Source organism: Gopherus flavomarginatus, chromosome 18 (genome assembly GCF_025201925.1).
Source record: "Gopherus flavomarginatus isolate rGopFla2 chromosome 18, rGopFla2.mat.asm, whole genome shotgun sequence".
Classification (NCBI taxonomy): Eukaryota; Metazoa; Chordata; order Testudines; family Testudinidae; genus Gopherus; species Gopherus flavomarginatus.
The window spans coordinates 3554639-3582117 of NC_066634.1; the positions used below are offsets into that span (position 1 = coordinate 3554639).

General features: G+C 66.0%; 3 protein-coding genes across 3 annotated transcripts in view; 1 reads left to right on the forward strand and 2 right to left on the reverse strand.

Annotated features, from left to right (window-relative positions):
* Nucleotides 1-960: 960 nt before the first annotated feature.
* Nucleotides 961-12974, reverse strand: SCAF1 (SR-related CTD associated factor 1). The gene is made up of 11 exons (XM_050928015.1): nt 12890-12974; nt 10534-10697; nt 9484-9550; nt 9161-9279; nt 7939-8069; nt 7473-7585; nt 4269-7214; nt 4022-4104; nt 2607-2879; nt 1646-1774; nt 961-1563 (listed from the first exon to the last, which is right to left on the reverse strand). The coding sequence occupies exons 2-11, from the start codon at nt 10675-10677 to the stop codon at nt 1387-1389; spliced, it is 4182 nt and encodes a 1393-aa protein (XP_050783972.1). The 5' UTR covers nt 10678-10697; nt 12890-12974; the 3' UTR covers nt 961-1386.
* A 3804-nt stretch (nt 12975-16778) lies between these two features.
* On the forward strand, nt 16779-21286 carry RRAS (RAS related). The gene is made up of 6 exons (XM_050928036.1): nt 16779-16982; nt 17882-17969; nt 18252-18354; nt 18536-18644; nt 19831-19949; nt 20342-21286. Exons 1-6 carry the CDS (start codon nt 16881-16883, stop codon nt 20427-20429), a joined length of 609 nt encoding a protein of 202 aa, XP_050783993.1. The 5' UTR covers nt 16779-16880; the 3' UTR covers nt 20430-21286.
* Nucleotides 21287-21980: 694 nt separating this feature from the next.
* The window catches only part of PRR12 (proline rich 12), a 28595-nt gene continuing 23096 nt past the window's right edge, over nt 21981-27479 (reverse strand). The window contains exons 12-14 of the mRNA XM_050928014.1: nt 27348-27476; nt 27160-27255; nt 21981-24190 (exon numbers count right to left, since the gene is read on the reverse strand). Of these exons, the coding sequence (XP_050783971.1) occupies nt 24050-24190; nt 27160-27255; nt 27348-27476 (366 nt within the window). The 3' untranslated portion in view covers nt 21981-24049. The remainder of the gene's footprint in view (nt 24191-27159; nt 27256-27347; nt 27477-27479) is intronic.

Below are 27479 nucleotides of genomic sequence, written 5' to 3' on the forward strand. Positions count from 1 at the left end.
CCCAGCTTCGTGTCAGCAGCAGATTGGAGCCGCCGGCTCTGGATCCCCACAGCCAGGTCGTTAACGCCGGCCCCAGCACAGGTCCCCGCCGAACCCCACCTGGGGCCTGTCCATCGTTCCCTTTGCACTTGGCTAAGCAATTCCGCAGCCTGCATCTCTCCAGCTGCCTTAGCAGACTGACGTCCAGGGACGCGACGTCCACCGTATCCCCCGCCACCAAACCGCTTCCTGTGCCGGGGAGGAAATCCAGCTCCGTGGGCAGCGTTGGGTCCTGGTGAATCCCAGCCCCTGCTCCTCCAGGGGTCGCAGACAAGGTTTGCCCAGGGACCGAAGTCTGGCTGACTGGGCTGGGGTTCCCCGGCGCCGCCTTCTGCCCCCTTTAAAGACGGACACCGCGCCGGCCCTGCTCCGGGCTGCCGGGACTCCCCCGGGAGCTGCGTTTGCCGCTCTCGGCTCCGAGGTTCGTCCAGCCTCTGGCCTCGCTGACTTGAATTCGTTCCAATTGGCCAGATCGCGGCCGACTCGCCCTGAGCTGCGCCTGGGGTAACGGCACTAGGAAGCCGGGAGCGAAGCCGGCAGGGAGCAGCGCTGCCGTCCCGTCCTCTCCCGTTCCCAGCTCAGCTCCCCCCACGCCCCCGGCTCTCCTGAGTGCGCCCCCCCCGCTCCCACCATGGCCATGGGGCCTTCCTTGGCCACATGCCTCCCTCCATTTATCCGGGCACCGCTCTGGGGTGGGGCACGGTTCTAGGGGGACCCCGACGTGGGATGTGGCCCCTCTGGACTGGGTTTGGGGGCTGGTGTTCCCCGGGACGGGGGGCGGGGGCAGAGAGAACCTGCTCCAGGAAAGGGTGGGGAACTCCTTGTGCCTTGGCTGGGGGGCAGCCCCCAACCCTGCCCCCTAGAGCCAGCCCCCCAGACCTGCTATCACGTGTCCCCCGCCCCAAGAAGACGATCCAGAGCCAAGTGGCTAACGCAGTTTATGAAGAGACAGAAGGAAGATACAGAGATGGGGGGCAGAGAGATGGGGGGCACCAGCTGTGGAGGGGCATCTCAACCCAGAGAGCTGCTCCCCCTAGGGCAGCTGGGGGTCGGGGGGGGAGGGCTGGATGAGAGATTCCTCGGGGGGAGGAATCCAAATAAAAACATGCTAACATGAGTTAAGTGGGGGAAGTCGAGGGGACAGTAGCCCACAAACAGGCCCCCCCCCCCAGCCAGGCTCACCCCCCGCAAGTCCAGCCCCCCCATATGTACAGAGTAAAACTTCCTGTTTAAAACCATTCAGAGTCTGGAGGGCCTGGGGGGAGGCCATGAGCACCCCCCTCCCTTTGCATAAGGGGGTCCGAGTCAGCCAGAGACGCAGATGGGGGGGTGGGCCCCCTGCCAGGCTCAGAGGGGGGGCATGGGTAGTGAGGCCTTCTCCAGCCCCCCCAGGTCCTTGGGGCCCCCCGGCTCCTCCTCCATGCGGCGGCCGTGTTTCCGGAAGTACTTGTAACGCTGGACGTAGGCCCGCACCAGGTTGTTCACCTTCACCGGGTTGATTTCCCCGCTCTTGCTGTGGCAGATCTGTGGGGGACAGAATGGGAGTCAGTGGGGGGGGGGCACCCAGCTGCAGCCCCCCCAGCCCGCGGGTGCCCCGCAGCCCCACCTTGTGCACCGCTTTGCGCAGGATGTCCTTGTATTCCTCCTTGGTGATCTCCTTCTTCTGGTAGTACGGCTTGATGGCCAGTTTCACCTCCTCCACCGCCCGCTCCTGCGTGTGCAGCTTCTTCAGGTACTGGGGGGGGAGCAGGGGTCAGCACACCGGGGAGGGGGTCCCCCAGCTCGCAGCCCCAGACAGACCCCACCACCGCCAAGCTCACGACTGCCCCAGTGCATTGTGGGTCCCCCCAGCTCGCAGCCCTGGACAGACCCCACCACCGCCAAGCTCATGACCGCCCCAGTGCATTGTGGGTCACCCCCCAGCTCGCAGCCCCGGACAGACCCCACCGCCGCCAAGCTCACGACCGCCCCAGTGCATTGTGGGTCCCCCCCAGCTCGCAGCCCCGGACAGACCCCACCGCCGCCAAGCTCACGACCACCCCAGTGCATTGTGGGTCCCCCCAGCGCATTGTGGGTCCCCCCAGCTCGCAGCCCCGGACAGACCCCACCACCGCCAAGCTCATGACTGCCCCAGTGCATTGTGGGTCTTCCCCCAGCTCACAGCCCCGGACAGACCCCACCACCACTGCAAAGCTCACAACCGCCCCAGTGCATTGTGGGTCACGCCCCAGCTCACAGCCCGGGACAGACCCCACCACCACTGCAAAGCTCACGACCGCCCCAGTGCATTGTGGGTCACCCCCCAGCTCGCAGCCCCGGACAGACCCCACCACCGCCAAGCTCACGACCGCCCCAGTGCATTGTGGGTCCCCCCAGCTCGCAGCCCCGGACAGACCCCACCACCGCCAAGCTCACGACCGCCCCAGTGCATTGTGGGTCACCCCCCAGCTCACAGCCCGGGACAGACCCCACCACTGACAAGCTCACGACCGCCCCAGTGCATTGTGGGTCACACCCCAGCCTTGCCCCACCTCGGTGCTCAAACAAGGGTCCCCCACGTCACTAACCTTATCGGTGTCCCCGCGCCCGTCAGAGCTGGTGCTCCCATCCCGCTTGCCCAGGTCGCTGCCGGAGCCGGTGCCAAAGAGCGTCCCGCTGCCAGTGCCCACCGAGGCCGGGCCGAGGGTGCCAGGCAGCCCGGTGGGGGTCGGGGGGGTGGAGCTGCAGCCCCCCAGGGGCAGGGAGCTGTGCAGCAGGTAGGGGGCGGCCGTGTGGGTGGGAGGCGGCGCGGGTGCCTGGGAGCCCACTAGGGACGTGGAGGGTTTGGTGTGACTCAGGATCTAGGGAGAGAGAAGGTGATTAGCCTCAGGGTGGGGCGCGGGGGCTGGGTATACGGGGACCCCTCACCCAGTGCTGGCACGTGGCTCCCCTGGGGTGGGGCGCGGAGGCTGGGTATACGGGGACCCCTCACTCAGTGCTGGCACGTGGCTCCCCTGGGGTGGGGCGCGGGGGCTGGGTATACGGGGACCCCTCACCCAGGGCTGGCAGGTGGCTCCCCTGGGGTGGGGCGCGGGAGCTGGGTATACGGGGACCCCTCACCCAGTGCTGGCACGTGGCTCCCCTGGGGCGGGGCGCGGGGGCTGGGTATACGGGGACCCCTCACCCAGTGCTGGCACGTGGCTCCCCTGGGGTGGGGCGCGGGGGCTGGGTATACGGGGACCCCTTGCCCGATGTGGAGACGCTGCCCCTCCAGGGGGGCAGGGAAGAGGGGGGTCAGGAGCAGATAATCGCCCGTGGGGCTTCAGGCAGGACGCCGGGTTTCCCAGCCAACGCTGGGCTCAGTGCGACAACTGGTGTCATGACATGGCTGGAGAGCGCCCCCTACTGCCCTGCCCCGCTCCCTGCAGCACAGCGCCCCCTAGCGTCACACGGGGACACCGGCCAAGGAGAGCGCCCCCTACTGCCCTGCCCTGCTCCATGCAGCACAGCACCCCCTAGCGTTACACAGGGACACTGGCCTAGCCCCACTGGCCGGGGAGAGCTCCCCCTACTGCCCTGCCCTGCTCCATGCAGCACAGCACCCCCTAGCGTTACACAGGGACACTGGCCTAGCCCCACTGGCCGGGGAGAGCTCCCCCTACTGCCCTGCCCCACTCCTTGCAGCACAGCACCCCCTAGCGTCACACGGGGACACTGGCCTAGCCCCACTGGCCGGGGAGAGCTCCCCCTACTGCCCTGCCCCACTCCTTGCAGCACAGCACCCCCTAGCGCCACACGGGGACACCGGCCCAGCTCCCCCTACTGCCCTGCCCCGCTCCCTGCAGCACAGCGCCCCCTAGCACCGTACGGGGACACTGGCCCAGCTCCACCAGCCAAGGATAGCTCCCCCTACTGCCCTGCCCTGCTCCCTGCAGCACAGCGCCCCCTAGTGCCGCCTGGGGACACTGGGCCCAGCCCCACAGCCGGGCAGAGTGCCCCCTACCTGGTTGGTGGCCTGGATCAGTTCATGGGCTTTGGCCCGGCTCGCCAGGTTGGCTTCCTCCATCTTGAAGAGCAGTGCGGTCACTGGGTGAGAGATGGGGGGAGGGTCAGAGCTGGGGTGGCCCTCACCCCACTGCTTCCCCCATGACCCCCCAAGCATTGGCAGACCCAACCCCCATGCCCTGCCTCCCCCATCCTGGGCTGGAGCTGCCCCCCACCCCCCAGCCAGCCCCCTCCCCGTCACCTACGTGCCAGGACGCCGCTTGTGGTGCAGTCCACGCCCCCCTGCAAGTTCCAGGCCATGGGGGCCGGGGGCGGGGGCAGGGCGCGGGCTGGCTCCTCCTTGGGCTCGGAGAGGCTGTCGGCCTGGGGCTCGCCCGCCGGTGCCCTCTGCTGCTCGCCAGGCGCGGGCACGGCCGCCTCCTCGCCCCCGAAGGAGACCTCGGGCGTCTTGCAGCTGCTGTCCACCGTCTGCGAGTCGGGGGTCAGTTCCTGCTCGGCCGGGGCGGGCGGCGGCTTGGGCGGGGGGCTGAGCGGGGAGCCGGCGCCCCCCATCGGCTCCGGGGTGGGGGCGGGCGGGCTCCCGGCCCCCTGGCTGCAGCTGTCGGCCTTCGACTTCTTCAGCCCCGTCTTGGCTTTCAGTTTCTTCTTCTTCTTGGCCTCCGAGGGCCCCTTGGCCTTGGCCCCCGGCCCCTTGGCCTTCTTCAGCCCCGCCTTGGCCTTCAGCCCTTTGAGTTTCTTGGCCTTCCCGCCCGGCTCCTTGGCCGGCTCTGCCTTGGCCTCGGCCCCGGGCCCCTTCTCCTCCGGCTTGAGGAAGGGCGAGCGGCTCTCCTTGTCCCGGCTGAATTTGATGCCGATGGAGCCGCCTTCCTTGCCGGAGACCGTGGTGCTGCTGACGCCCTCGCGGATCAGCACCGCCACCTTGGACTGCAGCTTGACCTTGCGGCCCGAGCCGCCCGCCTTGCCGCTGTCCTTGTGCCCGGCCTTGGCTTTCCGGGGGGGCTTCTCCCGCTCCGGCCGCGACTTCTCCTTCTCCGCCTTGCCCGCCTCGGGCGCCGACCGGCCCGGCGCCTCCTTGAACCTCTTCTTGGACTTGTCACGGGGCGCGGGACGCTCCTCTGGGTACCCCCGCTTCCGCTCCTTCTCCTTGGGCGGCTTGGCCTCCTCCTCCGGCCGCTCCTTGCGGGGCAGCCCCCCTTCGCCCTTGCCGCCCAGGTGCCGGGGCCCCTCAGCGGGCTCACGGTCCGAGAAGCAGCCCTCGAAGCTCAGCCCCTCTGAGTCATAGAGCACCTCCCGCTTGGCCGGCTCCGGGGAGCCGTCCTGCCGGCTAACCGTGATGGTCCTCTTGATGGTGAAGAGATCAGTGTCGTTGAGGTCCTGGATGGAGGGCGGCACGACGGTGCGGGCGTCCCGGCGACGCTCCTCCGCCTTGGGCTCCTCCAGGACGTGCACCTCGCGCTGCTTGTCGCGGGGCGGCCGCTTCTCCCGGGAACGGGAGCGCTGCTGCTTCTTCTTTTTCTTGCCGCTGCCGCCGCCGTCCCGGTGCTTCTCCTTGTGCCGCGCCCGGCTCCCTGAGCGCGAGCGCCGGCCCCGCCGCCTCTCCCGTGACCGCCGGCGCCGCTCCGAGCCCATGGCCGACAGGCTGGTGCTGAGGGAGGGTGACCAGGAGCGGGAGCCACGCCGGCGGGACCGGGACCGGGAGCCGCGCCGGCGGGACCGGGAGCGCCGCCGTTCCTTGGACTTCGAACGTGACTTGGATTTCTTCTTGGGGGGCCAGGGGCCAGCGCGCGGCTCCTTGGCCTTGGGGGGCCGGCGCTCGCGGGAGCGCTTGGCCTTCTTGCGGGAGCCGGAGCTGGAGCCTGAGTGCTTGGACGAGTCATGGCGGTACCGCTCGCGGCGCTGCGTCAGGATCTTGCGCCGCAGGTCGGCGGCTGCCTTCCACCGGGGCTCAGGCTGGCTCTCGCCGAAGTCCCCCTCCTCGTCCGAGTCGGCGTGGAGAGACAGGAAGTCATCGCCCTCCGCCACCCGCAGGGGGCGCTGCTCGGCCGGCCGGCACCGGCTGCGGAAGAGCCGGATGGGGCTGTAGCGTTCGTCCTCCGGCTGCACGATCTCGCCTTCCTCGATCTCCGAGTCGGCGCCAGCCCAGTCCAGAGAGGGGCGCCGCCCGCCCCGGTGCCGGCCCGCCTTGGGGCCCTTCTCCCCCCGGGCCGGAGCCTTGGGGTTTCCGGCCGTCACCACCTCCAGCGACACCTTCCCCTCCAGCTTGGGGTTGGCCTCTGCCTCCGAGCGGCTCTTGCTGGCAAGGTCCACCACGAAGACGCGGCGCCGCGGCTCCGGGGGCGGCTCGGGGGCCCCGTCCGACTGCTCCGAGGCAATCTCCTCCTCGGGCAGGGTGGAGTCGGCCCCGGCAACCGGCTCCTTTTCGGGGCGCCGGCCACCAGCCACGGGGGCCTCGCTGGGCTCCGCCTCGTCCCGCCCCTTCTCCGAGCCAGGGAAGTCCTGACTCAAGCTGTTCTCATCGTAAATGCCGGCCAGGGTCTCCGAGATGCGGCTGATGCTGTGGGACATGTCGGGCCGGGGGGCGGCCGCGTCGTCCTCTTCCTCTTCCTCCTCCTCCTCCTCTTCCTCGTCAGGGGAGGGGCTGCTGCGGGAGGAGCTGGGGTTGGAGCCGGTGGGATCGAAGGGGTCGTACTTCTGGTCCTGCTGTTTGCCGGGCGAGGCCGCGTAGCCGAAGTCCCCGCCCGGGTTGTCCTCGTCCGTTGGGTGGAAGGGATCATAAATATCCAGGTCTGGCGAGCGCAGGGGGCAGAGGTTGCTGTCCCCGCCCCCGGGGGGCGCCGCCTGCTGGGAGGAGGAGGAGGACGAGGAGCAGGAGGAGGAAGAGGAGGAGGAGGAGCTGGAATCGGTCTTTTCCAGGGCGCTGGCGGGGGGCGGCTGGGAGCGCTGGGCCTCCGGGTCCCTGCCTGCCGGGGCCTGGGGTCGCTGCTGCCCGTTGGAGACCCCCGTGCCGGTGCCCAGGGCCACAGCCCAGCGGCCGGGCACACGCCGAGTCCTGCCCGTGCTGGGGAGCGGGGCTGCGCCCCCACGAGTCCGGTGGGGCCACTTAAGGTCCAGGGGGCCGGAGGGCAGGTCCAGAGCGACGGGGAGGCTGCTGGCTCCTCTCCAGCGCGGAGCCGAGGGGCTGGGCAGGGAGACTGCAGGGAAATTCAAAGAGGCAGGATGGGGGTTGCAATGGGACCAGCCTGGTACCCCCCACCCCACCCCCAGCATCTCGCATGCTCCCCCAACCCTGGGGCTGGATTGGGGCAGGTGCCCCTCAGAAGGGACAGGCCCCATGTCCCGTTCCCCGCCCCCCTCCGAGCCAGGCAGTCCCTGCCCTGGGGCCGGATGGGAGCCGGCACTCCCTGGAGGGGATGTGCCCCGTGGCCCGTCCTCCCCACCCCCAGCCCTACCTGATTTGTGCACCCTCCAGGCCCGCTCTCTCCTGAAGATGCTGGACGCAGCAGCCACGTCCCCCAGCCGTACCTCGGCCACCAGCTCCACCTCGTCCGGCTCCGCGTCCCCGCTGCCAGGAGGAGGAGAGGCCGGTCAGAGCTGGAGCAGGGCTCTGCGCCCCACCCTGAAGGCTGGGGGGGAACCCCGGGGGACCCCTCCCCTTATGGGGCTCTTTGTGACACGACTGGGCCTCTGCTGAGACCAGCAAGTTCATATGATCCACAACCCTCCCTATTCCGGTCACACGCCAGAGAGAGAGAGAGACCTCGGCCCCCCACCCCTTACCCCCTTCTCCAACCACAAGCCCCCCACTCCCTTCCCAGAGCCAGGATGGAACCCAGGAGTCTAGGATCCCAGCTCCCCTGCTGTGACCCCACTCCTCAGGTGTCCCCCCCAGCTGGGGTGCACGGGATCTGCCCTTACCAGATGCCCGGGGGCCCCAGGAGCCCCTCATCTCCTAGGAGGAGCCGGGTCTGCATGGAGGCGGCACACGACCTCTGCAGGAACTGCAGGGCCCCCGCCAGGCCGGAGAACAGGCTCAGGGCCTCGGGGACCTGGGGAGAAGACGACAGGTTGGGCAGGGCCAGCGGGGGGCCGCCCCCTCTCCACCACCACAGCTCCCAGGGTTGACCCCTTGCAGCTGCTTCCCAGGCCATGGCTCCCAGCATGCACAGCACCCCATCACTGGGATGGGAAAGAGCAGTGCATGCCGGGATTCAGATCCCACCCCCACGCAGAGCAGAAGTGGTGCATGCTGGGACCTGGATCCACTCATGGAGCTGAGGGAGCAGTGCATTCTGGGACCCGTCTCCACAAACATGAAGCTGAGGGAGCAGTGCATTCTGGGACCTGGATCCACTCATGGAGCTGAAGGAGCAGTGCATTCTGGGACCCATCTCCACAAACATGGAGCTGAGGGAGCAGTGCATGCTGGGACCCAGTTCCATGCATGGAGCTGAGGAAGCAGTGCATGCTGGGTGCATGGAGCTGAGGGAGCAGTGCATGCTCGGACCCATCTCCACAAGTATGGAGCTGAGGGAGCAGTGCATGCTGGGTGCATGGAGCTGAAGGAGCAGTGCATGCTGGGTGCATAATGCTGAGGAAGTAGTGCATGCTGGGACCCGGATTCCCAGGCATGGAGCTAAGGGAGCAGTGCATGCTGGGTGCATGGAGCTGAAGGAGCAGTGCATGCTGGGTGCATAATGCTGAGGAAACAGTGCATGCTGGGACCCAGATTCCCAGGCATGGAGCTGAGGGAGCAGTGCATGCTGGGACCCATCTCCACAAGTATGGAGCTGAGGCAGCAGTGCATGCTGGGTGCATAGAGCTGAGGCAGCAGAGCATGCTGGGACGCGGATTCATGTACATGGAGCTGAGGGAGCAGTGCATGCTGGGACCCAGATTCCCAGGCATGGAGCTAAGGGAGCAGTGCATGCTGGGTGCATGGAGCTGAAGGAGCAGTGCATGCTGGGTGCATAATGCTGAGGAAGCAGTGCATGCTGGGACCCGGATCCATGTACATGGAGCTGAGGGAGCAGTCCATGCTGGGACCCACAGTTCCCAGGGGCCAGCACCCTGAGCGCAAGGGAGGTTGGCGCTCCTAATCCCCACGTCCTGGGGGTCCAGGCTGATCAGGGTCACTCACAGTGCTGCTCTGGTCACATGTGCCTGTAGGGTCCCCAGTGCCCCCCTTGCCACTGCCAGATCCATCCACCCGGGGGCTCCGGCACCATTTCTTCCAGCTCATCATCTTCCTCTCCGCATCTGCAACAGGGACACAGGGTCGGCCCCGCTGCTCTCGGCCCGTCGCCGGGGCTGCCCCCATCCCATACCCCAGGGGTGCAGATGGGGAAGCCATCGGGTCTGGCTCACAAAGGAGGCAGAGGCTGGGTATCCCAGACTCAGGGCCGGACCTGATCCCAAGCTGGTCGTCCCCGGGCCCCCACCCCGCTGCCCCCCGGTCCGTACCTTTTTCGCTGGCCCGGCCCGGCCGCTCACTCTGGAAGCTGCCACTCACCACCTGCTGCAAGGCCTTCTGCTGAGAGAGGGGGTCGGTTAGCAGGGGCTCCCCAGCCACCCCCAAAAGTTCATCCCCTGAGCCGGGCTGGGGAACACCGGACAGGCTGTCCCTGGCCCAGCCTCCACCCGCTGGAGGCACCCCAGGCAAGGAACTCCCAGCGCAAAGGGAGGTACCAGGATCACCCCAAAATGGGACCCCACCTGGGCAGGAAACCCAGTAGACCAGGCCCACAGATGTGGAGGGGAGCAGTGCATGCTGGGACCTGTAGTTCCCAGGCCCTACACACAGAGCGCAACAGAGCAGTGCATGCTGGGACCCAGAGTCCCTACACACTGAGCGCGACTAGTGCATGCTGGGATCCATAGTTCCCAGTCCCCACAAACAGAGTGTGAGAGAGCAGTGCATGCTGGGATCTGCAGTCCCCAGGGCCTTCCAGACACAGCACAAGGGAGCAGTGCATGCTGGGACCCGTAGTTCCCAGTCCCCACACACTAAGCGTGAGAGAGCAGTGCATGCTGGGATCCATAGTTCCCAGTCCCCACACACTGAGCATGAGGGAGCAGTGCATGCTGGGATCTGCAGTCCCCAGGGCCTTCCAGACACAGCACAAGGGAGCAGTGCATGCTGGGACCCGTAATTCCCAGTCCCCACACACTGAGTGTGAGGAAGCAGTGAATGCTGGGATTTGCACTCCCCAGGGCCTTCCAGACACAGCACAAGGGAGCAGTGCATGCTGGGATTCATAGTTCCCAGTCCCCACACACTGAGCATGAGGGTGCAATGCATGCTGGGACCCGTAGTTCCCAGTCCCCACACACTGAGTGCGAGGGTGCAATGCATGCTGGGACCCGTAGTTCCCAGTCCCCACACACTGAGCGCAAGGGAGCAGTGCATGCTGGGACCTGTAGTTTCCCCACCACATCCCATCCAGCAACAGATGTCTTGCACAGCGCCAGGCCCCTGGAACTGGGTGGGCAGCACAGGACCACGGATCTTACCAGCATGATGACTTGTTCAGTGCAGAGAGCACCCGGCTGACACGACTCCCTGTCCGGGGTGGCATCGCTCGGCCGCCCCTGCTCCTCACTGCCCCCCGCTGGATCCTCTGATGCTGGGGGAGCTGGATTCTCCTCCTCTTCCATGGCCGCGGACGGAGAGGATCCTGCAAACAGGGAAGGTGAGCGAGGTCACCAGCTACCACCACCACAAGCAATGCAGCCACTGTGCCCAGCCTGGCTCCCAGCCCCCCCCCCCGCTCTAACCATTAGACCCCATTCCCCAGCCAGAGCGGAAGATAGAACCCAGGCGTCCTGGCTCCCAGCCCCCTCCCCGCTCTAACCACTAGATCCCACTCCCTAGCCATAGCCGGGGATAGAACCCAGGCATCCTGGATCCCAAACCTTCCGCTCTAACCACTAGACCCCACCTCAATCCCAATCCGCAGCCCCAGATTAGGGCCAGCACCCTCCAGAGAGGAAAGGTCCTGTTTCTTCCCCACACCAGGACATGCCTCTGCCCCAGCACAGGCTGAAGCTGTGAGCTCAACAGGGAAAACAGAATCACAGGGTCCCCCTCTGACCTGGGCGCCCCATCATGGGCCCCCCACCCCTTTGCTGTGTGGCTGAGTGAGAGGTGGGGGGGCAGTCTCCCCAGAGACAGCCCCTGGCCTTTGTGCACCAGCTCAACTCAGCCACCTGCCCTAGGATGTGGGGTGAGGGTGCAGCTTCATTCCCCTGCCCAGAGACAGGGGCTGAGCATCACCTCCCTCTTCCCAGCCACTCCAGCAATTCCCTCCCTCTTCAACCCTCAGCCACTCCATTAGCCCTGTCCCTCCTTCCTCCCTCATCTCTTCCAGCCCCCCTCCCCTCCCCTTCCCCAGATTAATGACCCCACGGTCAGGCACCCCATTGTCCCATCTTCCTTCTTCCTCCATTGGCCTCCAATCCCCATGCCTAGATTCATCTCCACCCACCCCCACCATTAACCCGAGCCCCTCCTGGTCCACCCCCACCCTGGCTGGTCCCACATTAACCCCTTCACCTCCACAACCCCTGCTTGGAACCCCCCCATGCCATCCCACCCCCCATATAACCCCTCCCACCACACCTCCTTCCTGCCCCCACACTATACCACCCCCAACCATGCCCCCTATAATACCCTCCCCTATGCCACACCCCATCCCCTTTCTACATCCCATGCTGTATCCACCACCCCCAAGGACCCCATAGCTCCTCCTCCACACTGCGTCCCCTCCTCTCCACCTACACCGCACCCCTTCTCCTTCCCATGCCCCCCACAATGCCCCCCCTTCCCATCCCCTTGCTATATCCACCCCCACATCCAAGGCCCCCCATAACCTCCTCCCCTTCCTGCCCCCATACTGTATCCACAACCACCATGCCCCCTATAACCTCCTCCCACACACTGTACCCCCTCTTCTCCACCTACACTGCACCCCTTACATACCCCCATATAACACCCCCCACGCTGCCCCCTTCCCTTTCCCATGCTATATCCACCCCACCCCCAGGTCCCCTACAACCTCCTCCCCTTCCTGCCCCCAATGCTACATCCTCCACCACCCACATGCAGCCCCCTTCCCCGACACTGCACCCCCTTCCCATCCCCCCAACTAGATCCACCACTCCCCCCATACATACAACCCCTCCCCCACACCGCACCCCCACTATATCCACCGCCTTCCTGCCCCGCTATATCCAGCACCCCACACAACCCCTCCCCCCACCGCACCCCATACAACCCCCTCCCCCACACCGCACCCCCACTATATCCACCGCCTTCCTGCCCCGCTATATCCAGCACCCCATACAATCCCTCCCCCCACTATATCCACCCCCCACCGCACCCCATACAACCCCTCCCCCACACCGCACCCCACTATATATACCCCCTTCCTGCCCCGCTATATCCAGCACCCCACACAACCCCTCCCCCCACCGCACCCCATACAACCCCCTCCCCCACACCGCACCCCCACTATATCCACCGCCTTCCTGCCCCGCTATATCCAGCACCCCATACAATCCCTCCCCCCACTATATCCACCCCCCACCGCACCCCATACAACCCCTCCCCCACACCGCACCCCACTATATATACCCCCTTCCTGCCCCGCTATATCCAGCACCCCACACAACCCCTCCCCCCACCGCACCCCATACAACCCCCTCCCCCACACCGCACCCCCACTATATCCACCGCCTTCCTGCCCCGCTATATCCAGCACCCCATACAATCCCTCCCCCCACTATATCCACCCCCCACCGCACCCCCTACAACCCTCTTCCCCCACCGCACCCCATACAACCCCTCCCCCCACCGCACCCCCGGTACCTGCGCGCGGGGCCCCGCCCGGCCCGGCCGCTCCCCTAGGACAATGGGCGCCTCTGTCCCGGCCCGGCCGCCGCGGCCGCCGCCATCTTACCCCGCTCGGCTCCGGCTCCGGCTCCGGCTCGGCCGCTGCGGCGCCGCGGGGGCCGACGGGAGATGGAGTCCGCCGCTCCTGGGGGAACTACCGCTCCCGGCATCCCCCGCGGCCCGCCCGCCGCCGCGCGGGGCGTGCCGGGAGGTGTAGTCCGCACCCCCCACCATGACTCAGGGGCCCGGCGCCTGCCTTTCCCTCCCCCTCCCCGCGGGCCGGGACTGCGTGTCCCAGGGAGCTTCGCGCCGCCCTGCCGCGGGGCAGCCTGGGAGAGACTGGGCTGAGCGGCGGCGGGCAGGCAGATCCCACCATGCCTTGCGGGAGCGCCTGGTGCATCATGGGAGCGGTAGTTTTAGCGATTGTGGCACCCAGGAGTCCTATCGAGCCGTGACATCATCGCTTCGACGCTCCGTCAAACTGCCATGGAACAGCGCTGTGACATCATCCCCAAGAGGCTGCTGTGATGTCATCCTATCCCACCATTACATCATCCGTGGTCACATCATCCCCAGGGACTCTGCCCCCTCATGTCATCACCCCCCTTGCCTAGTGCGACATCATCTTCCCGAGACACTGCTGTGATGTCATCCCCCCACCATGACATCATCCCCTGGGACTCCGCCCCCTCATGTCATCACCCCCCTTGCCTAGTGCGAAATCATCTTCCCGAGACACTGCTGTAATGTCAACCCCCTGCCATGACATCATCCCCTGAGACTCCACCCCCTCATGGCATCACTCCCCTTTGCCTAGTGCAACATCATCTTCCCAAGACATTGCTGTGATGTCTTCCTCCCGCCATGACATCATCCCTTCAGGCTCTGCCCCCTCATGTCATCACCCCCCTTTGCCTACTGCAACATCATCTTCCCGAGACACTGCTGTGATGTCACCCCCCGGGATGACATTATCCCTCGGATTCTGCCCCCTGATGTCATCACCCCCCTTGCCTAGTGTGACATCATCTTCCCTAGACACTGCTGTGATATCATGCCCCTGCAATGACATCATCCCCGGGACTCCACCCCCTCATGTCATCATCCCCTTTGCCACACTGCGTCATCCTCCCAAGACAGTGGTGTAATGTCACCCCCCCACTCCATGACATCTTCCTCTGGGATTCCACCTCATCATGTCATCACCCCCCACTCCGTCCACTGCGACATCATCCTCCTGAGACACTGATGTGATGTCATCCCCCTGCCATAACATCATCCGGGACGGAGGAGCCTGCTGGGTGCAGAAGGGGAGGGGGGAATGGAAAATGCCAGGTGCAGATGGGGGGGGGGCTGGATAACCACATAGCCCAGAAGGCCCCATGGCGCCCCACGACTGCCCCCGCCCATGTCACCCAGGCACCTCCTTGCCCCTCCATGGAGCCCAGCCCCCTGCGTTTGGCTACAGCAGCTACCCAAGGGGCTGTGGCCCAGAGCACAGGAGAACCCGGCCCCTCATGGGATGGACGGCACATGGGACTTTGTCTGCCACTAGCATCCAGCCCCCGGTCCCTGGGACTCAAGGGTGGGCCCCAATCCCCCACCTTGGGAGTGCTGGAGCCAAAGGAGGAGCAGCAGGTTCCTAGCCCCCTCACCTCAGGAGACCCAATGGAAGACATATCACTGGGAGGGGGAGCGCAGGAGAAAGAGGGGGTGCAGGTCAGGCGTGGGCATCACCCCCTAAAGTGGGGACTCAGCAGCAGCTGGGAGGGGGGAGAGAGGCAGGTGTGGTGGGCAAGGATGACGGAGCCAGGGAGGGTCTGGGGGAGGGATTAATGCTCCCAGCTTGTCCTGGCCCCCATGGGGGCTCAGTGATGTGGGGTCCTGGACTGGAGGGGAATCAGAGAGATGAGGGACCGGGGTTACCCAGCCACCCCCACTCCAGCCACCCCTTTCCCCCTGGTTATAACAGGCCTGCACCTCCACTGGTGCTAGGGTCGGAACCCCCCCTCCCCCAAAAGGCCAAGTCTCGGAACCTCCCAGGCTCCTGTAGCCCCAAACTCCAGCCCCACTCCCAACCTGAACGCCCCTAACCCCAGCCTCATCCAGTCCCAGTCCCCCCACACCCCAAGCCACAGACCTCCAAAACTCAGCCCAAAAAGCCCCAAGCCTCTTCCCTGGGAAACACCCTAACCACAGCCCCACACTGCCCTGAACCCCATTTTCCTTGCGGGGTTGAAGCTGGACTCCTGGGTTCTCTCCCTGGCTCTGGGAGGGGAGTGAGGTCTAGTGGTTAGAGCACGGGGGGCTGGGAGCCAGGACTCCTGGGTTCTCTCCCTGGCTCTGAGAGGGGAGTGGGGTCTAGTGGCTAGAGCAGAGGTGGGAGGTTCAAGCAGGACTCCTGGGTTCTCTCCCCAGCTCTGGGAGGGGAGTGGGGTCTGGTAGTTAGGGCAGGGGGAGGCTGGGAGCCAAGTCTCCTGGGTTCTCTCCCGGCTCTGGGAGGGGAGTGGGGTCTAGTGGTTAGAGCGGGGGGGCTGGGAGCTAGGACTCCTGGGTTCTCTCCCAGCTCTGAGAGGGGAGTGGGGTCTGGGGTCTGGTACTTAGGGCAGGGGGAGGCTGGGAGCCAGGTCCCCTGGGTTCTCTCCCAGCTCTGAGAGGGGAGTGGGGTCTAGCGGCTAGAGCGGGGGGGCTGGGAGCTAGGACTCCTGGGTTCTACTCTCCCCCAGGCTCCTTTTTGGCCCTATTCTGGGGGTTCCCCTTGACCAGGAGGCCACAGTGCTTGGAGGGGGTCCCTGACTCCAGCCTGACCCTCCTCCCATCCCTAGGACTAAGGGGGGAGAGGAATGGGCAGGCAGTTTCCTACCCAGCCCCCCAGCAGCTCTATCCGGCTGCCCCTCCCCCTCCAGGCTCCGGGAAGGGGAGGGCTGCGGGATGGGGGGGGGCGGTGCCCGGAGGGGGAGGGGGAAACTGAGTCGACTTCCTTAACACACCATATGAAAGGAATGTAGTGAGGTCATGGCCCCCCCAGCTCCGCTGGGTCCTTGTGCCTAGGCTGTAACCCCCCCCCCCCCCCCCGCACAGGGATATGTGGGGCTAAGTGGGTGGGGTGCAATCTGGTTGGGAGGGGCGATGATGCAGAGGGGGAAAGAGGGACAATCGCACAGGGACAGAACCCAGGCGTCCTGGCTGCCAGCCCCCTTTACCCACTAGGCCCCATTCCTCCTCCCCCCTGAGCCCAGGAGAGAACCCAGGAGTCCTGGCTGCCAGCCCCCCTTACCCACTAGGCCCCACTCCCCCCGCGAACTGAGGATGGAACCCAGGAGTCCTGGCTGCCAGCCCTCCTTACCCACTAGGCCCCACTCCCTCCCCAGAGCCCAGGAGAGAACCCAGGAGGCCTGGCTGCCAGCCCCCCTTACCCACTAGGCCCCACTCCCCCCCAGAGCTGGGGATGGAACCCAGGAGTCCTGGCTGCCAGCCCCCCTTACCCACTAGGCCCCACTCCCCCCCCAGAGCCCAGGAGAGAACCCAGGAGGCCTGGCTCCCAGCCCCCCTTACCCACTAGGCCCCACTCCCCCTCCCCCCCCCCGAGCTTGGGATGGAACCCAGGAGTCCTGGCTGCCAGCCCCCCTTACTCACTAGGCCCCACTCCCCCCCAGAGCTGGGGATGGAACCCAGGAGTCCTGGCTCCCAGCTCGGGGTTTAGAGGAGTTGGGGGGGTGCACTGGGCTGCTCCCCCGCTTCCATCTCGCCCGCGCGCCATATAGGGAAGTGGATTTTTGTGAATCGCCCGGCGCCTCATGACTATGCGATCGCCTTATTAGCATAGATTAGCATAAAGCAGGACCCCGCCCAGGTCTGGGAGGGGGAATAGCCAGCCATATTCCGGGGACTCCAGCGCATCGCCGGGCGGGTTGCGGAGGGGGCGGGGTGGGAGGACCCCCCCCGGGCTGAAAACTCCCCCCCAGTCATGGCCCCCAAAGAGCCGGGCGCACCCCAGGAGAAATACAAGCTGGTGGTGGTGGGAGGGGGCGGCGTGGGGAAAAGCGCCCTGACCATCCAGTTTATTCAGGTAAGGGGGGGCCCGGGGCGGTGTGGGGGGGCTCCCCTCCGGCCGGGATCCCCCCTTCCCAGGGCGGCAAAGTTTCGTCCCCTGGAAAAGTTCAGGCTGTGGGGAATCCCGGGGGGGCTGGGTAAGGAGATTCGGGGGGCAGGGGAATTTGGGGGGTCCTGGCTCGGGCGGGCGGGCTTGGAGGTGGGGGTGCCCGGCCTGCGTGGGGGGGCAGAGAGCCGAGGGGGCAGAGGACATTCCTATTTCCTCCCCCCCCTCCGCCGCCGTAGTTCAGGGCGGGGAGCGCAGCAGGAATTTGGGGCCGGGAGAGAGGGAGGCGCCCTACCCCTCCCGCTGCCCCGGACGGGCCTGGGCGGAGGGGCAGGACTGGGGGGTGGGGGCCCGAGGGGGGGCAGGAGCAGCCGCTTGTTCCACGTTAAACCAAATCTTCTCAAGAACTGAACGGGGACAGGGGTGGGGGCTGGGAGCCAGGACTCCTGGGTTCTCTCCCTGGCTCCGGGAGGGGAGTGGGGTCTAGTGGTTACAGCAGGGGGGTGCTGGGAGCCAGGACTCCTGAGTTCTCTCCCTGGCTCCGGGAGGGGAGTGGGGTCTAGTGGTTACAGCAGGGGGTGCTGGGAGCCAGGACTCCTGGGTTCTCTCCCTGGCTCCGGGAGGAGAGTGGGGTCTAGTGGTTACAGCAGGGGGGCTGGGAGCCAGGACTCCTGGGTTCTCTCCCTGGGTCCGGGAGGGGAGTGGTGTCTAGTGGTTAGAGCAGGGGAGGGATTGGGAGCCCGGCCTCCTGGGTTCTCTCCCCAGTTCTCAGAGTGCAGTGGGGTCTAGTGGTCAGAGCCGGGGGGAGGGAACCCAGACGCCTGGGTTCTAATAGGGGCTATAACCCCCCTTTCCCCCTCCCCCCCCAGTCGTACTTTGTCTCGGACTATGACCCCACAATCGAGGACTCCTACACGAAGATTTGCACCATTGATGGGACCCCAACCCGGCTGGACAGTGAGTGTGTCGGGGAGGGGGATCTGGCTTGCGCCCTGCTTCGGAGAAGCCCTGACCCAGCCAGGACAGGGGCTGAGCCCAGGGACCCACCTGCCCCTGCTATGGGGGAGGCTTCAGAGGTGGGAGGAATTTCTATGGGTGGGCAACAGGAGGGGGGGCTGGGAGCCAGGACTCCTGGGTTCTCTCCCTGGCTCTGGGACGGGATGGGAGGGCGAGGAGCCCTGGCCCTCAGGCTGTGGGGAAAGCTAACACTGCCCCCCCTCCCCTGTCTCTGCCCCACAGTCCTGGACACGGCCGGGCAGGAGGAGTTCGGGGCCATGCGGGAGCAGTACATGCGCACAGGGGAGGGGTTCCTGCTCATCTACGCCATCAATGATCGCGGCAGGTAAGGCCCTTCCCACACTGAGACCCCCCCCCCCCACTACAGCAACCACCCTGTACCTGTCCCATGAGATCCCCCCCACCCCCGGGGGCCTGGGCCACAGCAGCCCCCCAATCACAGCCTCCTGTGCCCCCTCCCCTCCGGCAAGGACCCCCCATCCACTCTCCGTCTCGTCCCCCTGCAGCTTCACCGAGATCAGCAAGTTCCACACCCAGATCCTGCGGGTCAAAGACCGGGACGACTTTCCCATGATCCTCGTGGGCAACAAGGCTGACCTGGACCTGCAGCGCCAGGTGGGGTCTCTGCGCTCCACCTACACTGGGGTGTCTTGATGGGGCCCCAAGGGCCACTGGGCTTGAGCCATGGTGGCCATCTTGGACAGTGCCGAGACAGGAAGTCCCGCCCCATGGGCCACTCGCGCTCTTGTCATTGGCCACCTTGGATGGGGCTGAGACAGGAAGTGCCGCCCCATGGGCCACTTGTGCTCTGTCGGTGGCCATCTTGGACAGTGCCGAGACAGGAAGTTCTGCCCCATGGGCCACTCGCGCTCTTGTCATTGGCCACCTTGGATGGGGCTGAGACAGGAAGTCCCGCCCAATGGGCCACTTGCGCTCTGTCGGTGGCCACCTTGGATGGTACCCAGACAGGAAGTCCCGCCCCATGGGCCACTCACGCGCTGTCGGTGGCCACCTTGGACGGTACCCAGACAGGAAGTCCCGCCCCATGGGCCACTTGAGCTGTCGATAGCCATCTTGGACGGTGCCCAGACAGGAAGTCCCACCCCACGGGCCACTCGCGCGCTGTCGGTGGCCACCTTGGACAGTACCCAGACAGGAAGTCCCGCCCCATGGGCCACTCGCGCGCTGTCGGTGGCCACCTTGGACGGTACCCAGACAGGAAGTCCCGCCCCATGGGCCACTCGCGCTGTCGATAGCCATCTTGGATGGTGCCCAGACAGGAAGTCCCGCCCCATGGGCCACTCACGCGCTGTCGGTGGCCACCTTGGACGGTACCCAGACAGGAAGTCCCGCCCCATGGGCCACTTGAGCTGTCGATAGCCATCTTGGACGGTGCCCAGACAGGAAGTCCCACCCCACGGGCCACTCGCGCGCTGTCGGTGGCCACCTTGGACAGTACCCAGACAGGAAGTCCCGCCCCATGGGCCACTCGCGCTGTCGATAGCCATCTTGGACGGTGCCCAGACAGGAAGTCCCACCCCATGGGCCACTCGCGCGCTGTCGGTGGCCACCGTGGACGGTACCCAGACACGAAGTCCCGCCCCATGGGCCACACGTGCTCTGTCGGTGGCCATCTTGGACGGACAGGAAGTGTCTCTGCCTGCGGTGGCATGGGCTGTCTGAAGCCCGGATGCCTGGGTCCCCCGGGTGCCCTGGGGTTTTGAGAGGTGCCCAGCTTGTCCCCCGCCCCCACCAGCCGAATGGATCGAGGAGCTGCTTGTAACCCTCCCGTGCCCCCCAGGTGCCCAAGGAGGAGGCGCTGGGCTTCGCCCAGGAGAATCGCATCCCCTACATGGAGGCCTCGGCCAAGATCCGCCTCAACGTAGATGAGTCCTTCCATGAGGTGGTCCGGGCCATCAGGTATGGGGGGGGCTCTGACCCCCCAGAAGCCCCCGTTCCCCCAAGGCACCCCGTAAAACAGGGGAGCATGCCCTGCAGGATGTCTCACCAGGGACACCCCCACAGTGGAGTGGCATTTCCCCCTGGGGGTAGATTCCTAACAAACTTCCCGTGAGATCCCTCCAAAGGGGGTTCAGTCCCCCTTTGTGCCCCCCCCCACTTAACTCTCAGTGAATTCCTTGCGGAACCATCAGCCCCCTCCCCCCCATGGGGCATGTCCCCCACTGTGTGGGGTTTGACTCCCTCAGGGATTCCCCCAAAACAGCAGTTCCCCTCCCAGTACCCCCCAGGAGGGGCAACCCTCCCCCCATTTGGGCTCCATTCCTAAGTGTCTCCCCCCTTCTCTCTTGCAGGAGGTTCCAGGAGCTGGAGACCCCCCCTGCTCCTACTGTGCACCCCACAACTAAAGAGTCCAGCGGCTGCCCCTGCTGCATCCTGTGACATGGGGCCCCCCACAATCTCAGCCCCCCCAACACTCACCCAGCTGTGCAAGACGGAGGGGGGTATAGTCCATAGGTGTTTGTACATATCTATAAATAGGGGAGGCAGAGGATGGGGAGCCCAGGTGATATTTTGGGGGACAGAGCAAGGGGGTGGTTCCCCCCTGGTCCGTAGGGGTTGGGCAGTGGTCACCCTGCATGAGGCGGTCAGCGGGTAGCAGCTCCCCTCAACGATGCGGGGTAGCAGGGTGGGGTCCCATGACAGACAGCCCGTGGCTGGAGAGTTTGTGGGGTCTCAGTCCAAGTTCCCCCTGTGGTCACTTTGCCCCCCACCATTGTATGAGGGGCAGGGGCACAAAGCCAGGCCCCATTTCAGTTGGGGAAAGGAGAAATGTGAGACTCCCGTTAAGGGGGACGGTGCTGCCCCCCCCCTCCGCGAGGGGGGAGGGTTCCCCAGTGGGCTGGGCTCCTTCTGAAAGGTTGGTTTTTTCTATGCAAAACAAAGCTTTATTGGGGGTGGGGTGGGGTGGGGGGGCCCATGCTGCATTCTGTAGCCTGATCCTGCAGGAGGATTGGGACCGGGGGGGAGGGGGTCTGTATAAACATGGTTAGTTACCTCACTGCTATTTCTATGCACTGCTTTGGGGGGGGTCACAGCTCATCTCCCCCCCAAGGGGATGGGGGCAAACAGACTAGTCTGGTTAAGATGCAGCAGGGAGGGGTCTACCCCTAGCCCCCCCCTAGTAGCAGGGAGTTGGGAGCAGGTTTGGCTGCTGGGGTGGGGGGTGTCCCCCCCTCTGTAAATACCACAGCCCCTCCCCCACCAAGCGCAGGTTGCATTAAAGTGCCTTAAAGCCAGGGTGGCGTCAGCGTCATTATTGGGGGGTGGGGACTGCCCCTCTGAGGGGGCTAAGGACAAGGGGGAGGCACGCTGGGTGCAAGATGCCCCCTCGCTAGCCCCACCAGTGGGGATGGGGATTGGAATAAAAGCCCCAAGATGCTTGGGTGGGAAGCTGAGGCAGAGTGGGGGCCTCAACCCAGCACCCGGACTCCTGGGTTCTGCTGTGTCTCCCGAGGGGGCGCTGGTTCCCATCCGGCCCCAGGCCAGGGAACTGGGTGAAGGGACATAGGCCTCGGGGGGGGGGGGGGGGTGCTAGCTCCGATCCAGCCTCAGAGGAGGGCTGGAACCTGCCCATTTCAGGGTGCGTCTGTCCATGCCCCCCAGTAACGCCTCAGGGGGAGGGTTGGGGTGCTCTTTGCAGCCAATCCATTGGGCCGATGGAAGCTGGCTGCCCAGTGATTTTTGGGGTGCCCCCCTGCTGCAGGGAAAGCTGGGGACTCTCTTTGGCAGAGGGGAACCTAGCTGCAACGTCTCCAACCCCCCCTGACTTCTCCCCCGCCCGCCCGCTGATCATGGGGTGCAAGGAGGGGGGGCTCCTTGCGGAGCAGAGTTTGGCTGAGTGCTGGGAATGCCTCCCCCATAAGGCAGCAGGACAGGGGGGTGCACGCGGGATCGGGGGGGGGGGGCGAGAAAACCAGACGGAGACGCGACTAAACAATAAAAATATATCGCAACATCCATACAGACCACATTCCCAGCCGCAAAACCCACGGACACAGAGTACACAGCGTAAAAAAGGGGGGGGGGGGGCGGCGGGATTGGGGAGCCTTAGACCAAAGGGTTAGCTCCAGGGTGAGGGGGACTCCCAGCTCCCCACGCTTCGGGGTACCTGGAGTTTGGCCAGCTCTGGAGTCCCCCCCTCCCCCAAAAACAGTTTAGTGCTTTAGCATGGGTTCTGGTATTAGGGGGCCATGGCTGCACCTCGGCTGCGCCACCTCCTGGGGGTGACAGGGCATGGGACTGGGGGCCCCCCTCACTGGCCACAGCCCCCTCCCCAGGGCACTACAGACACTGGGGCACTGAATGTAGAGGGGAATCACCCCAAATTCCCCTCCCCCACCGGGGGTGCTGGAATCCTTCCCCGCCGGGGGAGAAGGGAGCTGGTTTGGGGCAGATTTGGGGCTGGCACAGAATATCCCAGCGCCAGCAACAATTGAGCCCAAAGGGGGGAGTGCCCCCAAATAGGGGGTGAGGAGAGGAGCCCTCCCTTTCTCACCCTTGTCTCCCCCCAAGCAGAAAGGGGTCAGAGAACGAATTTAAAAGAACCCAGCTGTGGCAGGATTCGTTGGGGGGACTCCCTTGGGAGGGAGAGGTACAGGGCCCCCTCCCAGAGGGACTGGGCTCCAATGCAGCTCCCAGTCTATGGCAACCCCCCTCCCCCCAAAAGTACCTGGAGTCCCCCCCCCGAAAGTGGGGAGGAGGCCATGGGGGAGGGGGAGTCACGGGCAGCCCATCCCCCCCTCCCAGATCTATACCACAGAGGTGGAGAGAGGCGGGGGGGGGGGGGGAAGAGGCTGGAAAATGGAGGGTCCTGGTGAGGGGGGAGCCCTGACCAAATCTCACTAATCTAGGCTGGATTTTGTATCCAGGGTTAAAAAATTCAGATTGGCCTGGGGAGAGTGGGATTGGGGCCCAACCCCACCCCCAAACTGTCTATATAATTATAATAATGATGCCCCAAAACTCAGACCCCCCCCCCGGCCTCCTTCGAAGTTGATCCAAGCCGAAGAATTTCACAGCTAAGGGGGGGCGGGGGGGCTCCGCGGGGGTGTCCGTTAGCCAAATACAATATGATACATAGACTTTGACCCTATACATTATGTACAAGAAAATCTGCTGATAAAAAAACAAAACAAAAACACACAACGACAAAAATAACAACCGCCCCCACCCCCCCGCCAAACACGGCCTAAGAGAAGGATTAAATAGTCGTTGGGGGGGGACAGGGAATCTGCCCCCACCCGCCCTGGGGGAAGCGCACGGACTCATTGGCTGGCCCCCTGTGAGACCCTCCCAGACACAGATGGGGGGCTATGCTCTGGGGGGGGGCTGGCTCCCCTCCCCTGGGCTTGGCAATAAATAGCTCTGAGTGGGGAACCAGACCCACCGTATTGGGGGGGGTGGCCTGGCCATGCCATGGGAGGGCATGGGGAGCAATAATACTTCATAGCCCCCCATCGTTACCCTGCTGTGGGGGGAGGGTGGGCAGGAATAGGGGACAAGGTGGGTGCGCTGAGCACAGAACCCAGGAGTCCGGGCTCCCCCCCCCGATTCTGTTCCCCTCCCAGAGCTGGGGATTGAACCCAGGAGTCCTGGCTACCTAAGCCATCACCCCCCACCTCTCACCCGTACCCCCTACGCCCCACAGGCTTCCCCGGCTGTGGGGGGGCCTCCCCCCACACCCATACAGAGAAAGGAAGCTGCTAAATAGACATTTATACATATATATATAAATAAAATTTCTCTGTACGGGAGGGGAAACTGGGGGGGCAGGTCCATCGACCCCAGAGCCACCCCTCTTCCCCCGCGCTCTGGGCCACAGCCACCCCAAGCCGCGGTGTGTGTGTGGGGGGGTCTGTCCTGGAGATCACCACCGCAGATGGGGGGTGGGGAGCGGATCCCCAATGCCCCCCCCGCGCATCCTCCATCCAGAGCCCTCCCCAGCCCGGCCTGGGGGGCGGGGCCTGTGCCGCGGCGGGGGGGGGGAGATGGCGGTGGGGTCACGCGCACTTGGTCTGGGCTTGTGTCAGGAGGTCGCTGAAGGAGTCGAAGAGCTTTTCCAGCCAGGGCTGGTTCCGCATGCACTGCTGGACCACCTCCTCCTGGCCCAGGTCCGCGTCCTGCCCCTCGATGGCCGACGTCTGCGGGGAGACACGCGTCAGGGCTGCGGGCGGGAGCGAGGGGCGCCGGCGGGGCTGGGGGAGCGCGGGGCTGGGCTAGCAGGGGCTGCGGGTCGGGAGTGAGGGGCGCTGGCGGGGCTGGGGGGAGCCCAGGGCTGGGCTAGCAGGGGCTGCGGGTCGGGAGTGAGGGGCGCCGGCGGGGCTGGGGGAGCCCAGGGCTGGGCTAGCAGGGGCTGCGGGCGGGAGCAAGGGGCGCCGGCAGGGCTGGGGGAGCCCAGGGCTGGGCTAGCAGGGGCTGCGGGCGGGAGCGAGGGGCGCCGGCAGGGCTGGGGGAGCCCAGGGCTGGGCTAGCAGGGGGCTGCGGGTCGGGAGTGAGGGGGGCCGGCGGGGCTGGGGGAGCCCAGGGCTGGGCTAGCAGGGGGCTGCGGGCGGGAGCGAGGGGCGCCGGCAGGGCTGGGGGAGCGCGGGGCTGGGCTAGCAGGGGGCTGCGGGCGGGAGCGAGGGGCGCCGGCAGGGCTGGGGGAGCCCAGGGCTGGGCTAGCAGGGGGCTGCGGGTCGGGAGTGAGGGGGGCCGGCGGGGCTGGGGGAGCCCAGGCCTGGGCTAGCAGGGAACTGCGGGTTGGGATTGAGGGGCACCAAAGGGGAGGGGCTGCGGGTCGGGAGTGAGGGGCCCTGGCAGGGCTTGGGGGGGGCGGCAGGGTTGGGCTAGCCAGGGGCTGTGGGTTGGGAATGAGGGACACCAGCAGAGATGGGGGGGTCATGACTGGGATAGTGGGGGGCTGGGTTATCAGGGGGTCTCACATCATCCTTGCAGCGCAGGAAGGTGTGGTATTTGTAGTGATGGAGGGAATGGTACAGGAGGGCAGGTCGGGGGCAGGTGGGGGCTCGGGGGGCTGGGGGGTCTCACCTCATCCTTGCAGCGCAGGAAGGTGTGGTATTTGTAGTGATGGAGGGAATGGGGGGGGCAGGTCGGGGGGGCTGTGGGGGGGGTCTCACCTCATCCTTGCACGCAGGAAGGTGTGGTATTTGTAGTGATGGAGGGAATGGGGGGGGGCAGATCGAGGGCTGTGGGGGGTCGGGGGGGCCTCACCTCATCCTTGCAGCCCAGGAAGGTGTGGTATTTGTAGTGATGGAGGGAATGGTGGGGGGGGCAGGTTGGGGGCTGTGGGGGGGGCCGGGGGGGGCTGTGGGGGGGGGTCTCACCTCATCCTTGCAGCGCAGGAAGGTGTGGTATTTGTAGTGATGGAGGGAATGGTGTGTGGGGGGCAGGTCGGGGGCTGTGGGGGGCCGGGGGGCTGTCGGGGGCCGGGGGGGGCTGTGGGGGGGGTCTCACCTCATCCTTGCAGCGCAGGAAGGTGTGGTATTTGTAGTGATGGAGGGAATGGTGCGGGGGGGGCAGGTCGGGGGCTGTGGAGGGCCGGGGGGCTGTGAGGGGGTCTCACCTCATCCTTGCAGCGCAGGAAGGTGTGGTATTTGTAGTGATGGAGGGAATGGTGTGGGGGGGGCAGGTCGGGGGCTGTGGGGGGTCAGGGGGCTGTAGGGGGCCGAAGGGGGCTGTGGGAGGGACTCACCTCATCCTTGCAGCGCAGGAAGGTGTGGTATTTGTAGTGATGGAGGGAATGGTGGGGGGGGCAGGTCGGGGGCTGTGGGGGGGGGCCGGGGGGCTAGGGGGGGCTGGGGGGGGTTGTGGAGGGGTCTCACCTCATCCTTGCAGCGCAGGAAGCTGTGGTATTTGTAGTGATGGAGGGAATGGGGGGGGCAGGTCGGGGGCTGTGGGGGGCCAGGGGGGGCTGTGGGGGGGCTCACCTCATCCTTGCAGCGCAGGAAGGTGTGGTATTTGTAGTGATGGAGGGAATGGTGTGGGGGGGGCAGGTCGGGGGCTGTGGGGGGCCGGGGGGACGGCTGTGGGGGGGTCTCACCTCATCCTTGCAGCGCAGGAAGGTGTGGTATTTGTAGTGATGGAGGGAATGGTGGGGGGGGGGGCCGGGGGGCTAGGGGGGGCTGGAGGGGGTTGTGGGGGGGTCTCACCTCATCCTTGCAGCGCAGAAAGGTGTGGTATTTGTAGTGATGGAGGGAATGGTGTGTGGGGGGCAGGTCGGGGGCTGTGGGGGGCCGGGGGGCTGTCGGGGGCCGGGGGGGGCTGTGGGGGGGTCTCACCTCATCCTTGCAGCGCAGGAAGGTGTGGTATTTGTAGTGATGGAGGGAATGGTGGGGGGGGCAGGTCGGGGGCTGGGGGGGTCGGGGGGCTGTGGGGGGGTCTCACCTCATCCTTGCAGCGCAGGAAGGTGTGGTATTTGTAGTGATGGAGGGAATGGTGGGGGGGGGGCAGGTCAGGGGCTGTGGGGGGCCTGTGGGGGGGTCTCACCTCATCCTTGCAGCGCAGGAAGGTGTGGTATTTGTAGTGACGGAGGGAATGGTGTGGGGGGGGCAGGTCGGGGGCTGTGGGGGGCCGGGGGGCTGTCGGGGGGGCCGGGGGGGGCTGTGGGGGGTCTCACCTCATCCTTGCAGCGCAGGAAGGTGTGGTATTTGTAGTGATGGAGGGAATGGTGTGGGGGGGCAGGTCGGGGGCTGTGGGGGGCCGGGGGGCTGTCGGGGGCCGGGGGGGGCTGTGGGGGGGTCTCACCTCATCCTTGCAGCGCAGGAAGGTGTGGTATTTGTAGTGACGGAGGGAATGGTGTGGGGGGGCAGGTCGGAGGCTGTGGGGGGCCGGGGGGCTGTCGGGGGCCGGGGGGGGCTGTGGGGGGTCTCACCTCATCCTTGCAGCGCAGGAAGGTGTGGTATTTGTAGTGACGGAGGGAATGGTGTGGGGGGGGGCAGGTCGGGGGGCTGTCGGGGGCCGGGGGGGGCTGTGGGGGGTCTCACCTCATCCTTGCAGCGCAGGAAGGTGTGGTATTTGTAGTGACGGAGGGAATGGTGTGGGGGGGGCAGGTCGGGGGCTGTGGGGGGCCGGGGGGCTGTGGGGGGCCTGGGGGGGCTGTGGGGGGTCTCACCTCATCCTTGCAGCGCAGGAAGGTGTGGTATTTGTAGTGATGGAGGGAATGGTACAGGGTGAAGAAAAACGACTTTTCCACGTCGACCTTGAACTCCTGAGGGGACGAAAGGGGGGGTCAGTCGGGGGCTCCAGCCCCTCCCCCCGCCACCACCCCACCTGCCGCAGCCCCCGCCCCCCCGCACCCACCTGGGGTTTGGACACGCTCTTCTTCAGCTTGTTGAGGGTCTTGCGGTTGTAGGGCTGCCCCGTGGGGCGCAGCCTCACCAGCGCCTCGCCCGGCTCTGCCTGCAGCTGGGGGAAGGTGTGCAGCGCCTCCTG